The 15,514-nt window shown below is 35.5% G+C and overlaps 1 protein-coding gene across 1 annotated transcript; it reads right to left on the reverse strand.

The window, feature by feature from the left end:
- Positions 1-242: 242 nt before the first annotated feature.
- LOC140843782 (olfactory receptor 6C2-like) lies at positions 243-1,181 on the reverse strand. Its single transcript, XM_073214206.1, has one exon. The coding sequence runs from the start codon at positions 1,179-1,181 to the stop codon at positions 243-245; it is 939 nt and encodes a 312-aa protein (XP_073070307.1).
- Between the last annotated feature and the right edge of the window lie 14,333 nt (positions 1,182-15,514).

Here is a 15,514-nt window from a genome sequence, read left to right on the forward strand (position 1 = left end):
CAATCCTTTCAGCAATGGTAAGGAAATCTTAGGAGGGAAGTCCAGTTTGGATTTCCTGAAACACCTAATCTCATATTTCTTCATTACAATTATCATCTGAAAGAAGCTTTTTTATACAGAGATGAAAGTGGTAAATTGACAAGGGTCAGTACTGAAAGGAAGGCCAAATATAGATGAGGAAAAGACAAAGTTACATAGAAACAGAAGAAAAAGTGCTTAGGGATCTGGACATCAATATTCCCCTAATTCTTTAACAGTAATATAAATCTTTTGACCAAGTCATTAAACGCTTGTTTCACTTGTTTGTTCCTCAGAGTGTAAATGAATGGGTTCAACATGGGGGAAATGGAAGTAGTGAGTATGGATACTCCCTTATTAATGGCCATTTCATCTTTTGCTGAAGGTTTGATATAAACAAAGATGCAGCTGCCATAGGTGATAGAAACCACAATAATATGGGAAGAACAGGTGGAAAAGGCTTTTGTCCTCTGCTGGGCAGAGGGGAGTCTTAGAATTGTTCTGATGATGTACATGTAGGACAGAACCACACACACCAGAGTCACAATAAAAACCATCACAGAGCAGATAATCACCATCTGCTCTATGAACCATGTATCTGAGCATGAGATCTTCAATATTGGCTTAGCATCACATGCAAAGTGGTCAATGGCATTAGAGGCACAGAATTCCAGGTCCAGTCCCAAGCTAAGTGGTGGCAATATGATCAGCAGAGTAGTCACCCAACAGCAGAAGATTAGCCTTTTGCAGACCCTGTAGTTCATAATAGTCATGTAATGCAGGGGTTTGCAGATGGCTACATATCGATCAAAGGAAATGGTAGCCAGGAGAAAAAATTCCGTTACTCCAAAAACGTATGTAAAAAATAGTTGGCATACACAAGCATTATATGTAACAGTCCTGTCACCTGTTGATATACTGTATAAGAATCTAGGAATGCATGCAGAAGTGAATGAGATTTCTAACAAAGAGAAATTTTGGAGAAAAAAGTACATCGCAGTTTTAAGGTGAGAATCCACTAACGTGAGGATGATGATGCTCAGGTTTCCAGTTACACTCAACATGTAGGTGATCAGTAGAAATATAAAAATCAGAATCTGTAGCTGAGGGTCATCTGTCAATCCCAGGAGGATGAAACTGGTGAGAGATGTGTGGTTTCTCATTCCTGGGTCCTGTCTTTTTCCCAGTCTGCATGTAAAAGCAATGGAAGTAAGATCTGAGTAGAGAGTGGAAAAATTGTCTTACAATGGGTTTTGTTCAAAAAAGCTAAGCAATGTATTTTATGTGTATTTTGTTTTTCTTGATAATGAGTTTTAAAAATAATTCATGTTCTTGGCTCTGTTGAAAGCATATCATTAGGTGGATCATAAACCTGGCTTTCAAATGTTTTTTACTACAACATATGGTAAGGTAGATATTTTATATTGCAGCCCAGTGTACCTGCTCACACCTACACAAATACTTAAATACATATATTGGAAACAAAAAACTAACCCTTAGGTTCTCTAGTCTCTGATGTTTATGTTCTAATGTATCTCATTAAAAATAAATACATGTATTATCAAGTTGATTTTATAGCCTACTAAATGGTCATGACTGTATTTCAAAAAAAAATAATGTTTTTATGGAATTTTTAGAATAATGTAGTCCAAGGAAAATAGAATCTTCCATGAGAATTTTTAAAATGTGCACTATTATTTTAATTTGCACTTTGGAATAGATTAGCTCATGGTATACTACTTCCCTTAAGAATATTTCCCTTATCAATAACCAAGATTTTCCTCATTGTCACTTTCTGCTTGTAGGATTTTTTTCCTGAATGAACTAAAAACACAACAGTTGTGTGTGACACAAGATATTCCTAGTTTCCTCTACCAATGCTGTCAAAGCCTGTTCCACTGCACAAGTCATCTTATATGTACTACCTGTCTGGAAAAAATTTTGCATAATCATTTATGTTTTTCCCCTACCCCTTATTATATCCATTATGCTGATTCTGACCTATACCTGGGTCTTTGTAATTCATTCCTCTGTTTCTATTTAACTCTTCAGAGAAGTCCTTCCAAATCTCCCAAGCCACATTAAGAACTTTCTCTGTGTTTTTGCCACACTTTATGCTTAATAGCGGATGTAAAAAATTTGTTGGAAACAGCATTTTCTTCTTGTTTAATGTAATAACCTCAGAGCTGTAGGAGACTAAGATATAGATTTAATTCAAGGTAATATTTATCCCCAGGCCTGGGTAAGTTATAATATTTATTATGTGGACTCAATTTTAAAACTACTCTGACAACTCTTACTTTTGCCATATCTTGATTCTAATTTAGGAGATTCTTGGTGGCTTTTATGTTTGGTGTAGGAAATATTCTGAGTGGCTCCTAAATCACACCCTGACCTGACTATGTACTCAGCATATATGTAATACCTACATTGAGGCAAAAAAAAAATATTACCTAACTTATCAGTGCTTGGCAGAGAAATAGTTTTCCTTTATTGAATTCTATCCATATTTACTCAATACACTTGCCAGAAATATATGAACACCACAGAATAAAACTCTTAAATTCTGCTTTTGGACCATTGTATGCTCTGTGGTTGATTCTTACTTTAACAACAAATAACTACACTAATTCCTTCTAAAATGATTTCATTCTCCAACACATCTTAAAGGCCATAAATAATTTGATGAGAAACCACATCAATCATTATGCAAATTCTAATTAACTGGCTATGTAAAGGTTTCATTTAATGAGTTTAAAATGTCCTTTCCTTCAGAAATAGGAGATACTCTGTACACACCATCTGCCCATTTCCCATAGTAAATACCTAAGAGTTTTCAGGTTTTGGTAAAGAATGCAAGGATGTCCCTGCTTAGATGTTTTAGGATGAGCTGGGCACTCCCCTGAATATGAATATCACACAACTAACAATAAATTAAACAAATAGTTGCAATAGATTTAGCAATTAAAATAATTAAGTAGAATAAGAGACTTGAGACATAGAAAAAGAAACATTACACCCACGTACGTCTCTTTTCTTCAGTCTTAACACACACTGTGCTTTACACAGGTCTCGAAATTTTAGCCATGTCCTTGCTCCTAAATATCTTGAAAAAATTAAGAGACACTATTGTTTCACTGATATATGTTTCCTTCTTTTGTCTTTTAAAAAACTGCAGGAATTTAAATTATGTCAGCTGATGATTTCCAATTCAAGGTTGCTTCCAGAAGTCCTTCGTTTCACCTATTTTTAGGTAACCTAACATTTGTTGATAAACAGATCCAGCACTAACAAAATCTTCAATTAACTTAAAATTATAAACTCTTGTTTCTTTTTAGCACAATTCAATTAACTATCTATTGATCTTGGTAAAATATATCAAACTGTTTCTTAAAGAAAAAAATTTTCTTAGTCTCACAAAGACTACAGACATACTGGTTTCAGTTGCTTGTTTATCCCCGAACATCCTGAGGGTTAGAAGGACGAGGAAAGCTTTGCATGGCTCATATGTGGACCCAAGTCCCAGATGAATTAGGATCCAGACTTATTTATGAATCTTTTGTGTAATCTTTTGGCAAAGACCCTGAAACAGGCAGCAGTGGGGACAATGTCCTCAGAGAATTGAATATTCCGCAGTGATATACAACAAAGGACTTTACACAAAATAAAAATCAAATGAAAAAGGGCAAGCGTACCTTTATCTCCTTTTATTCAATAACATCTTTAACTGCTAATTACCATGAGAGAATACAATTACTTTTGTATTTTGGCAACATATTTTCACCTTATGTAATTACTATGTATTATTAAAACATTAACATAACAAAAATGGAAAAATTAAGCTTAAGAGTAATAATGACACTTAATGTCTCTATTATACCCTTCCATTTAATTCCATGTAGTATATTCTTATTAATTGGCATATTCACAAATATGAAACATCCTTTGTGGGTAGGTTTTGAAACTACTTTGATAATTAAAAACAAACTTTTGTTTTACTCAATGGTTATAAATTTATATCATCATTTGGAGCATAAGTAATATTTCTTTTTGGTTCATTCCATTATGATTTGAAATCATTCTTAACAATTGAAACTTTGTGATTTCTTAAAGAAAAAATTCACTCTTATAAAGAATAACTACCTTGAGCTTCTTATATGATTCTATAATTTTTCTTATAAACATGTTTTTTTATATATCAACTTTCAGGTGTGTTGCAGTCATTTTTCTATAAATAAATTTTCCTTTTTATAATATTTCCTAGAACTGTGCATTGTTATTACTTATTCTATATTAACAATTTGTGATATATGTTGCAAATATTTGACCACTTTTAAGTTGGTCATTATTTATGCTATTTTACATACATAGAATTTCATGTTACCTTTCAGAAAAAAATTATTTTTTTCTGAATAGGCCTCATACATTTTTCACATCCTTTATGCATCATACTTTTTAAATGAGTACTGCTATTTTTATTTGAAATTATTTTTAATATTTATTAATTTTATTAATATTAAATAAAATATTTATGTAATAAATATTTAATATTTATACAAGTTTTGTTTAACATTTATTAATATTGAATATAAAGTTAAATATTTTAATGTTGATTTTCATAGCTTTCTATGAACCAGAATAATAACTAGATAAAAGAACAAATCTGAAGGTATCACACTTCCTGATTTCAAACTATACTACAAAGCTACAGTTGAAACACTATGGTTCTGGCATAAAAACAGGCATATATACCAATGCAGGGGAAAAGATGGCCTAGAAATAAACCTCCACATATATTATTTGACAAGCACCCAAGAACACTTAGTGGAGAAAGGAATATTTACAATAATGGTGTTGGGAAAACTCGATGACCACATACAGGAAAATGAAATTGGACTCCACTCTTACACAGCTCATGAAAATTAACTGGAAATGAATTAAAGATGTAAACATAAGACTTGAAATTATACTGCTCCTAGAAGACAGTATAGGGAAGAATCTCCTTTACATTAGTCTTGGGAGTCATATTTTGGATATGACACAAAACCACAAGTGACAAAAGCAAAAATCAATAAGTAGGACAACATCAAACTAAGAAAATTTTGCTCAGAAGGACACCGTCAACAAACTGATAAGGCAAACTACCAAACAGGAGAAAATTTTTGCAAGCCATACCAGATAAACTGTATTTAGGGCCCTCAAAATTTCCAAAACATGTAGGAAACACATACAACTCAATAGCAACAACAAAATGAAAACCTGATTTAAAAAATAGGCAGTTGAACTAACCAGGCATTTTTAAAAGAAGTCATCCACATGGAGAACAGGTATATGAAAATATGATCATCATTAATAACCAGATGCAAATCAAAACCACAATGAGCTATCAGTTCCCATCTGTTAGTATGGCTATCATCAAGAAAACAATAGGTAATAAATGTTGGTGAGGATGCCAAATAATAGGAACCCTTCTACATTGTGTGTGGGAATGTAAATTGGTCAACCCTTTTTGGAAAACACTATGGATTGTCCTCAAAAAACTAAAAATACAAGTGCCTTCTGATCCATCAATCCACTTTGGGGACATAGATAAAGGGGATGAAAATAGATGCTGAAGTGACACATGAACTCCCAGGCTTACTGCAGCATTATTAATAATAGCCAGGAAAGGAATCAACCTAATTCTCCATGAACACATGAAGGAAGGAAGAAGATGTGGTACACATATACAATGGAATATTATTCATCCTCAAGAGAGAAGGAAATTCTGCCATGTGTGACACCATGGATATGCGTTGAGGGCGTTATGCTAAGGGAAGTAACTCAGGAAAAGAAAGACAAATACTGACTTATATAACTGCTGTGTGCAATCAAAAAAGTTTCTGTGACAATCTGTTTTCATAGAAACTGAGAGAAGAATAGTGGTTACCAGGAGATGGGGGGGTGCGGAAATGGAGAGATGTCGTTAAAGGGTATAACCTTGCAATTAGAAGATGAATAAGTTCTGGAGCTCCAATGCACAGCATAGTGGTTAAAATCAACAATATTGTATTATATACTTCAAAACTGCTGAGAGAGTATTCTGAAAAGTTCTCACCACAAAAGAAGTGATAATTATGTGATGTGATACAGATGTTAATTAAAGCTATTTGGTAGTCATATTGCCATATACAATGTACCTATTAATACATTGTAGACCTGAAATTTGCACAATGTTCTGTATAAATTATATCTTGGTAAAAAATTCACCACGAAGATATAACAATTACAAATATATATGCACTCAACATCACAGCACCTAAATATATAAAACAATAATTAACAGACCTAAAAGGAAAAATAGGAATACCAAAATATTAGGAGACTTCAGGACACCAATTTCATCAGTGATAAAACATCCAGGTAGAAATCCAATAAGGAAACACAACTTGAAAAAGACTATGGACAAATGGATCTAAAAGGCATACACAGAGCATTGTACCAAACAGCAGTCATGTACACAATCCTTTCAGGCATCTACAGCTCATTTCTCCAATGTAGATCACATGTTAGGCTATAAGTCTTAAATTTAAGAAGACTGAAACCATATCAAGTATCTTTTCTGCCCCAAAAGAGCATGAAACTATAAATTAATACTATAAAAATTTGGAAAATCCAGTGAAGTGGAGCCCAGATGATGGCGTGAGTAGGACAGTGGGAATCTTCTCCCAAAAACATATATATTTTTGAATATATAACAAATACAACTATCCCTAAAAGAGAGACCAGAAGACACAGGCCAACAGCCAGACTACATCCACACCTGTGAGAACCTAGCACCTCATAAAAGGGGTTAAATACAAGCCGCAGCCTGGTGGGACCCAAGTCCCCTCACCCCAGCTCCCAGTGGGAGGAGAGGAGTCCCAGCGGGGAGGGAGAGGAAGCCCAGGACTGCTAAACACCCAGCCCTAACCATCCGCACCAGAGCGCAGACACACATGCATGCGTGGGGTGCTGGAAACTAAGGAAGCAGGACAGTAAGACCTGTGAGCAGGTCCTGCAGCTGGTGCCCCTGGGACAAAGAAAAGCAAGTGCTTTTTGAAAGTCTTAAAGGAACAAGGACCCCACAGCTGGACAGAAGCATCCCGCGTTACAGTCCAGCAGCTGGAAATTCCAGGGAACTCCGGGTGCACCAAACCCCTGGGCAACAGCTTTGAGACACCTCACGGAGGTAAACAGCCAAACAGCCTCCCATCCATTACCCCTCCGGGGCCCCACGATAGCAGAGCAGCAGCCTGAGGCTGGCGACGCACACAGCAAGGAAGCTTCCTCCATACTGACTGGGCAAGATACAGAGACCCAGTCTGCACGCAATTGCCCAACAAAAGCCACTAGGGGTCGCAGTTGTCCCAGTAAAGAAAGGCCAGTAGCAAATGGAAAGAGTCTTGGCCCTCCCAGCTGACAGACAATTCAATAGCACTCCACTGCACCTATCAACATGAAAAGGCAAAAAAATTTGATCCAGACAAGAATAACCCAGACAGCTTCGACATCTTCTACATCTTCCCCTGAGAAGGAACCTGGGGAGATAGATTTAACCAATCTTCCTGAAAAAGAATTCCAAACAAAAGTCATAAAAATACTGATGGACTTGCAGAGAAAGATGCAAGAACTAAGGAGGGAGAAAACAGAAATGAAACAAGCTCTGGAAGGACTTCAAAGCAGAAAGGATGAGATGCAAGAGACCATTAATGGACTAGAAAACAGAGAACAGGAATGCAGAGAAGCTGATTCAGAGAGAGATAAAAGGATCTCCAGGAATGAAAGAATATTAAGAGATCTGTGTGACCAATTGAAATGGAACAATATCCACATTATAGGGGTACCAGAAGAAGAGAGAGAAAAAGGGATAGAAAGTGTCTTTGAAGAAATAATTGCTGAAAACTTCCCCAAACTAGGGGAGGAAAAGGCCTCTCAGACAACAGAGGTACACAGAACTCCCATGTCAAGGGATCCAAGGAGGGCAACGCCAAGACACATAATAATTAAAATGGCAAAGATCAAAGACAAGGACAGAGTATTAAAGGCAGCCAGAGAGAAAAAAAAGGGCACCTACAAAGGAAAACCCATCAGGCTATCATCAGACTTCTCAACAGAAACCCTACAGGCCAGAAAAGAATGGCATGATATACTTAATGCAATGAAACAGAAGGGCCTCGAACCAAGAATACTGTATCCAGCACGATTATCATTTAAATATGAAGGAGGGATTAAACAATTCCCAGACAAGCAAACGTTGAGGGAATTTGCCTCCCACAAACCACCTCTACAGGGCATCTTACAGGGACTGCACTAGATGGGAGCACTCCTAAAAAGAGCACAGAACAAAACCCCCAACATATGAAGAAGGGAGGAGGAGGAATAAGAAGGGAGAGAAATAGAGAATCATCAGACCATGTTTATAATAGCTCAATAAGCGAGTTAAGTTAGACAGTAAGATAGTAAAGAAGCTAACCTTGAACCTTTGGTAACCACAAACTTAAAGCCTGCAATGGCAATAAGTACATACCTTTCAATAATCACCCTAAATGTAAATGGACTGAATGCACCAATCAAAAGACACAGAGTAATAGAATGGATAAAAAAGCAAGACCCATCCATATGCTGCTTACAAGAGACTCACCTCAAACCCAAAGACATGCACAGACTTAAAGTCAAGGGATGGAAAAAGATATTTCATGCAAACAACAGAGAGAAAAAAGCTTATGTTGCAACACTAGTATAAGACAGAATAGACTTCAAAATAAAGAAAGTAACAAAAGATAAAGAAGGACATTACATAATGTTAAAGGGCTCAGTCCAACAAGAGGATATAACCATTATAAATATATATGCAGCCAACACAGGAGCACCAACATATGGGAAACAAATACTAACAGAATTAAAGGAGGAAATAGAATGCAATGAATTCATTTTGGGAGACTTCAACACACCACTCACTCCAAAGGACAGATCCACCAGACAGAAAATAAGTAAGGACACAGAGGCACTGAACAACACACTAGAACAGATGGACCTAATAGACATCTATAGATAGAACTCTACATCCAGCAAAGCAACAGGATACACATTCTTCTCAAGTGCACATGGAACATTCTCCAGAATAGACCACATACTAGGCCACAAAAAGAGCCTCAGTAAATTGTAAAAGACTGAAATCCTACCAAACAACTTTTCAGACCACAAAGGCATAAAACTAGAAATAAATTGTACAAAGAAAGCAAAAAGGCTCACAAACACATGGAGGCTTAACAACATGCTCCTAAATAGTCAATGGATCAATAACCAAATTAAAATGGAGACCCAGCAATATATGGAAACAAATGACCACAACAACACAAAGCCCCAACTACTCTGGGATACAGCAAAAACAGTCTTAAAAGGAAAGTATATAGCAATCCAGGCATATTTAAAGAAGGAAGAACAATCCCAAATGAATGATATAATGTCACAATTATCGAAATTGGAAAAAGAAGAACAAATGAGGCCTAAGGTCAGCAAAAGGAGGGACATAATAAAGATCAGAGAAGAAATAAATAAAATTGAGAAGAATAAAACAATAGCAAAAATCAATGGAACCAAGAGCTGGCTCTTAGAGAAAATAAACAAAATAGATAAGCCTCTAGTCAGACTTATTAAGAGGAAAAGAGAGTCAACACACAGCAACAGAATAAGAAATGAGAAAGGAAAAATCACGACAGACCGCACAGAAATACAAAGAATAATTAGAGAGTACTATGAAAATGTATATGCTAAGAAGCTGGAAAACCTAGGAGAAATGGACAACTTCCTAGAAAAATACAACCTTCCAAGACTGACCCAGAAAGAAACAGAAAATCTAAACAGACCAATTACCAGCAATGAAATTGAAGCGGTAATCAAAAAACTACCAAAGAACAAAACCCCCGGGCCAGATGGATTTACCTCGGAATTTTAACAGACATACAGAGAAGACATAATACTCATTCCCTTAAAGTGTTCCAAAAAATAGAAGAGGAGGGAATACTCCCAAACTCGTTCTATGAAGCCAACATCACTCTAATACCAAAACCAGGCAAAGACCTCACCAAAAAAGAAAACTACAGAGCAATTTTCCTGATGAATGTAGATGCAAAAATACTCAACAAAATATTAGCAAACTTAATTCAAAAACACATCAAAAGGATCATACACCATGACCAAGTGGGATTCATCCCAGAGATGCAAGGATGGTACAACATTCAAAAATCCATCAACATCATCCGCCACATCAACAAAAAGAAAGACAAAACTACATGATCATCTCCATAGATGCTGAAAAAGCATTCGACAAAATTCAACATCCATTCATGATAAAAACTCTCAACAAAAAGAGTATAGAGGGCAAGTACCTCAACATAATAAAGGCCATATATGACAAACCCACAGCCAACATCATATGTAACAGAGAGAAGCTGAAAGCTTTCCCTCTGAGATCGGGGACAAGACTGGGATGCCCACTCTCCCCACTGCTATTTAACATAGTACTGGAGGTCCTAGCCACGGCAATTAGACAAAACAAAGAAATACAAGGAATCCAGATTGGTAAAGAAGAAGTTAAACTGTTACTATTTGCAGATGACATGATATTGTACATAAAAAACCCTAAAGACTCCACTCCGAAACTACTAGAGCTAATATCGGAATCAGCAAAGTTGCAGGAAACAAAATTAACACACAGAAATCTGTGGCTTTCCTATACACTAACAATAAACTAATGGAAAGAGAAATCAGGAAGACAATTCCATTCACAATAGCATCAAAAAGAATAAAATACCTAGGAATAAACCTAACCAAGGAAGTGAAAGACCTATACCCTGAAAACTACAAGTCACTCTTAAGAGAAATTAAAGGAGACACTAACAAATGGAAACTCATCCCATGCTCGTGGCTAGGAAGAATTAATATTGTCAAAATGGCCATCCTGCCCAAAGCAATATACAGATTTGATGCAATCCCTATCAAATTACCAGCAACATTCTTCAATGATCTGGAACAAATAATTCAAAAATTCATATGGAAACACCAAAGACCCGAATAGACAAAGCAATCCTGAGAAAGAAGAATAAAGTAGGGGGATCTCACTCCCCAACTTCAAGCTCTACTACAAAACCATAGTAATCAAGATAATTTGGTACTGGCACAAGAACAGAGCCACAGACCATTGGAACAGATTAGAGACTCCAGACATTAACCCAAACATATATGGTCAATTAATATTTGATAAAGGAGCCATGGACATACAATGGCAAAATGACAGTCTCTTCAACAGATGGTGCTGGCAAAACTGGACAGCTACATGGAAGAGAATGAAACTGGATCACTGTCTAACCCCATACACAAAAGTAAATTTGAAATGGATCAAAGACCTGAATGTAAGTCATGAAACCATTAAACTCTTGGAAAAAAACATAGGCAAAAATCTCTTAGACATAAACATGAGTGACCTCTTCATGATCATATCTCCCCGGGCCAGGGACACAAAAGCAAAAATGAACAAATGGGACTATATCAAGCTGAAAAGCTTCTGTACAGCAAAGGACACCATCAATAGAACCAAAAGTTATCCTACAGTATGGGAGAATATATTCATAAATGACAGATCCGATAAAGGGTTACCATCCAAAATAAAGAGTTCACACACCTCAACAAGCAAAAAGAAAATAATCCAATTAAAAAATGGGCAGAGGAGCTGAATAGACAGTTCTCTAAAGAAGAAATTCAGATGGCCAACAGAAACATGAAAAAATGCTCCACATCGCTTGTCATCAGAGAAATGATAATTAAAACCACAATGAGATATCATCTCACACCAGTGAGGATGGCTACTATTCAAAAGACAAACAACAACAAATGTTGGCGAGGTTGTGGACAAAGGGGAACCCTCCTACACTACCGGTGGGAGTGTAAATTAGATCAACCATTGTGGAAAGCAGTATGGAGGTTCTTCAGAAAGCTCAAAATAGAAATACCATTTTACCCAGAAATTCCACTTCTAGGAATTTACCCTAAGAATGCAGCATTCCAGTTTGTAAAAGACAGATGCACCCCTATGTTTATTGCTGCACTATTTACAATAGCCAAGATATGGAAGCAACCTAAATGTCTATGAATGGGTAAAGATGTGGTACATATACACAATGGAATATTACTCAGCTATAAGAAAAAAACAGATCCCACCATTTGCAACAACATGGATGGAGCTGGAGGGTATTATGCTCAGTGAAATAAGCCAGGCGGAGAAAGACAAGTACCAAATGATTTCACTCATATGTGGAGTATAAGAACAAAAGAAAACTGAAGGAACAAAACAGCAGCAGAAGCACAGAAACCAAGAATGGACTAACAGTTACCAAAGGGAAAGGGGCTGGGGAGGATGGGTGGGAAGGGAGGGATAAGGGTGGGAAAAAAGAAAAGGGGCATTAAGATTAACATGTATAGTGTGGGGGGGGTGCGGGGAGGGCTGTGCATCACAGAGAAGACAAGTAGTGATTTTACAGCATCTTACTATGTTGACAGACAGTGACTGTGAAGGGGTATGTGGAGGGGGGGACTTGGTGAAGGGGGAAGACTAGTAAACTTAATGTTCTTCATGTAATTGTAGATTAATGATACCAAAATAAAATTTTTGTAAAAATTAGAACATCCAAGATATGTGGAAATTAAACACAATGCTACTGAACAACCAATATTCTAAACAATAGGTTAGCCACTAAAAGCTTTTTTAAAGTTAAAAATAAATAAACCAAAAGTATACATAATATGGAAGCGTAGCAAACATTAATTATTTCTAGGTCTTATTGAATTCCTTTTTGGAGAATGAATATTCTTACATTTCAAATCTCCAGATTTGTTAAGATATTGTTATGCTTTGGAATATTGATTATATTGGTAAATTGTCCATGAGCACTTAAGAGGAATGTGTGTTCACCTTCACTTTGGGGGTGTTATCCCTAAAGGTCATTTTGGAGAAGGCAATTGTTAGTATTATTGCAGCCTTCTATGTCTTTTCCATTTCTCTGGACATGCTCTATCAATGCTTGAAAAAAGGGTTTTGAAATATTCTGTGTAATTATGTATTTGTTAATTTTCCAACCTCCACTTTTAAAATATCTGTATATTTGTATTTCAAAAGAATGCCTAGTATAAGCATATAGTTTGACTCTGTACTTCATCTAATATGACAATCTTTGCACATTTAGATTTACACTTATCATCTTTTTGCTTGTTTCCTATTTTTCATTGTTCCAAAATCACTACAATATCTAAAATTAAAAAAAAGAAGATCACACGCTGCTGTGGATTTGGTGCTAGAATTTTCATGTACCACTGGTGTGAGAGCACTAATTAGTACCATGATGTTGGAGATCTGTTTCTGGTGCCTATTATCACAAAACATACACCTTTGATACAATAATAGCACTCCTAAGTATACAATACTGAAGCAAAAGTAATATTTATGTGTCCCTCAAATGAAGAATAAAAATGTGCATAGCAGCATTGCTAATAAATACCACCAAAAAATGAAGTATGAAAAATGTGCATAGCAGCATTCCCTATAAATACCACCAAACTGGAATCACCCTACTGATCTTGAGTAGTAAAAGAATGAATTGGTATATATTTATGCAATGGAAATGGTCAATGACTTAATAAAACAACATGTATAAGCTCACAAATATAATTTTGGATGCAAAAAAACCAGAAACTGTGTGATTTGACTTAAATAAACTCAAGAAAAGTTAAAAATAATTATTGCAACTGTTAAGGTCAAGACTCCTGTCACCTTTGAACAGATAAGTATTCTTTGGTATGGAAGGGGATTCTTTGATAATGATTTATCTTTATTCTGACTATGGTTAAAAGGATGCATTCACTTGGTGAAAATTCGCTAATGCACACATTTATCTGTATACATGATTTATATATTTATACATATATTTACATGTGGCTGAATGTACCTTATAGCTAATAATGTTATCCTTCATCCAAGATATCCAAATTACTAGTAAACACAAAAAAAGGTGTTGAATATTATTAATCATCATTGAAATACAAATCAATGGAACGAGATACCTGTTCACAGCCAATAGGATGGATAGAATAAAAAAGTCAGATATTAACAAGTACTGACAAAGTTGTGGGGAAATACGAATGCTCATACATTGCTGGTGGGAATGTAAAATGGTGCAGCCATGCTGGAAAAGTCTTGCACTTACACAAAAGATTAAATGTAGAGTATAATAGGACTCTATTCACCACAATTCCATTCATAAACATAAACCCAAGAGAAATGAAAATATATATCCACACAAAAACCCATACACAAGTGTTTATGGAAGCATTAACCACAAAATCAAAAATGTACAAAAGAACCAAATGACTATCAGTGGATGAATGAATACATTAAATGTGCTAGATTCATATACATTTATATTTCAAAGGGGTCCTATTCCAGTTTAAGCCTGTGCCTGTACTATAGTCAATATGGCAATCTCTGCATGACTGGTTATATTTAATACTCTGATGAATGATATAGGCCATGAAAATGAAGAACTAATACAAGCTATGACTTGGATGAATTTTGGAAACATTGTGCTGAGTGATAGAAGCCTGTCACAAAGACCAAATATCATATAATTTCATTCATATGAAACCTCAGAATAGGGAAATACATAAAGACAGAAATCAGATTAGTGATTGCTTAAGGATGGGAAGGGGACATGGGTTGGACATGAAAGCTAAAATGGGGGCCTCTTTGGAAGTGATGGAAATATCCCAAAATGGACTATGGTGACAGTGGTACATATGTATGAATATACTAATAACCATTAAATCATACACTTTAACTGGGTAAAATGTATGGCGTATGAATTATATCTCAATGATGCTGTTTTTCAATAATACCCTGTCACACATTACAGGAAAGGAATATTTCAGAATAATCTCTCTTGTGATTAAACATAAATGTCCTACACAAATGTTGACAACATAGGACTAGTGCAATACAGAAAGGATGGTAACCAACATACACTTCTATTAATTCCTGAGATCATAGGCTGGTTTGATATTTGAAAATAATACAGTTTTATCACATTAATAGAATATGAATAAAATCCTATGAATTTCTCAGTTGTTTTTAGAATGTATAAAATTCCACATCTATTTATGATAACCCATAAAAAAGGGAACTTCTCTAATCTGACAAACTGCTTACATACCCACAAATGCTTAGCAAACATCATGCTCAATGTTGAATGTTGACAGCATACATCTGAGTCTGTAATAAGAAAATGACATTTGATACATAATTTTTCTCAACAGTATATTGGAAGCCCTAGATAGAACAATTAACAGAAAAGGATAATAGATGTAAGAATTTTTAAATGCATAAAGTTGTTAATTTAGAAAAGAATTTAAGTCTATGTTGAAAATCCAA

This window comes from Manis javanica, chromosome 10 (assembly GCF_040802235.1).
Source record: "Manis javanica isolate MJ-LG chromosome 10, MJ_LKY, whole genome shotgun sequence".
Classification (NCBI taxonomy): domain Eukaryota; kingdom Metazoa; phylum Chordata; class Mammalia; order Pholidota; family Manidae; genus Manis; species Manis javanica.

Bases quoted from the DNA above. Each gene is read 5' to 3' on its own strand.
- LOC140843782 (XM_073214206.1), bottom strand. From the start codon at position 1,181: ATGAGAAACCACACATCTCTCACCAGTTTCATCCTCCTGGGATTGACA.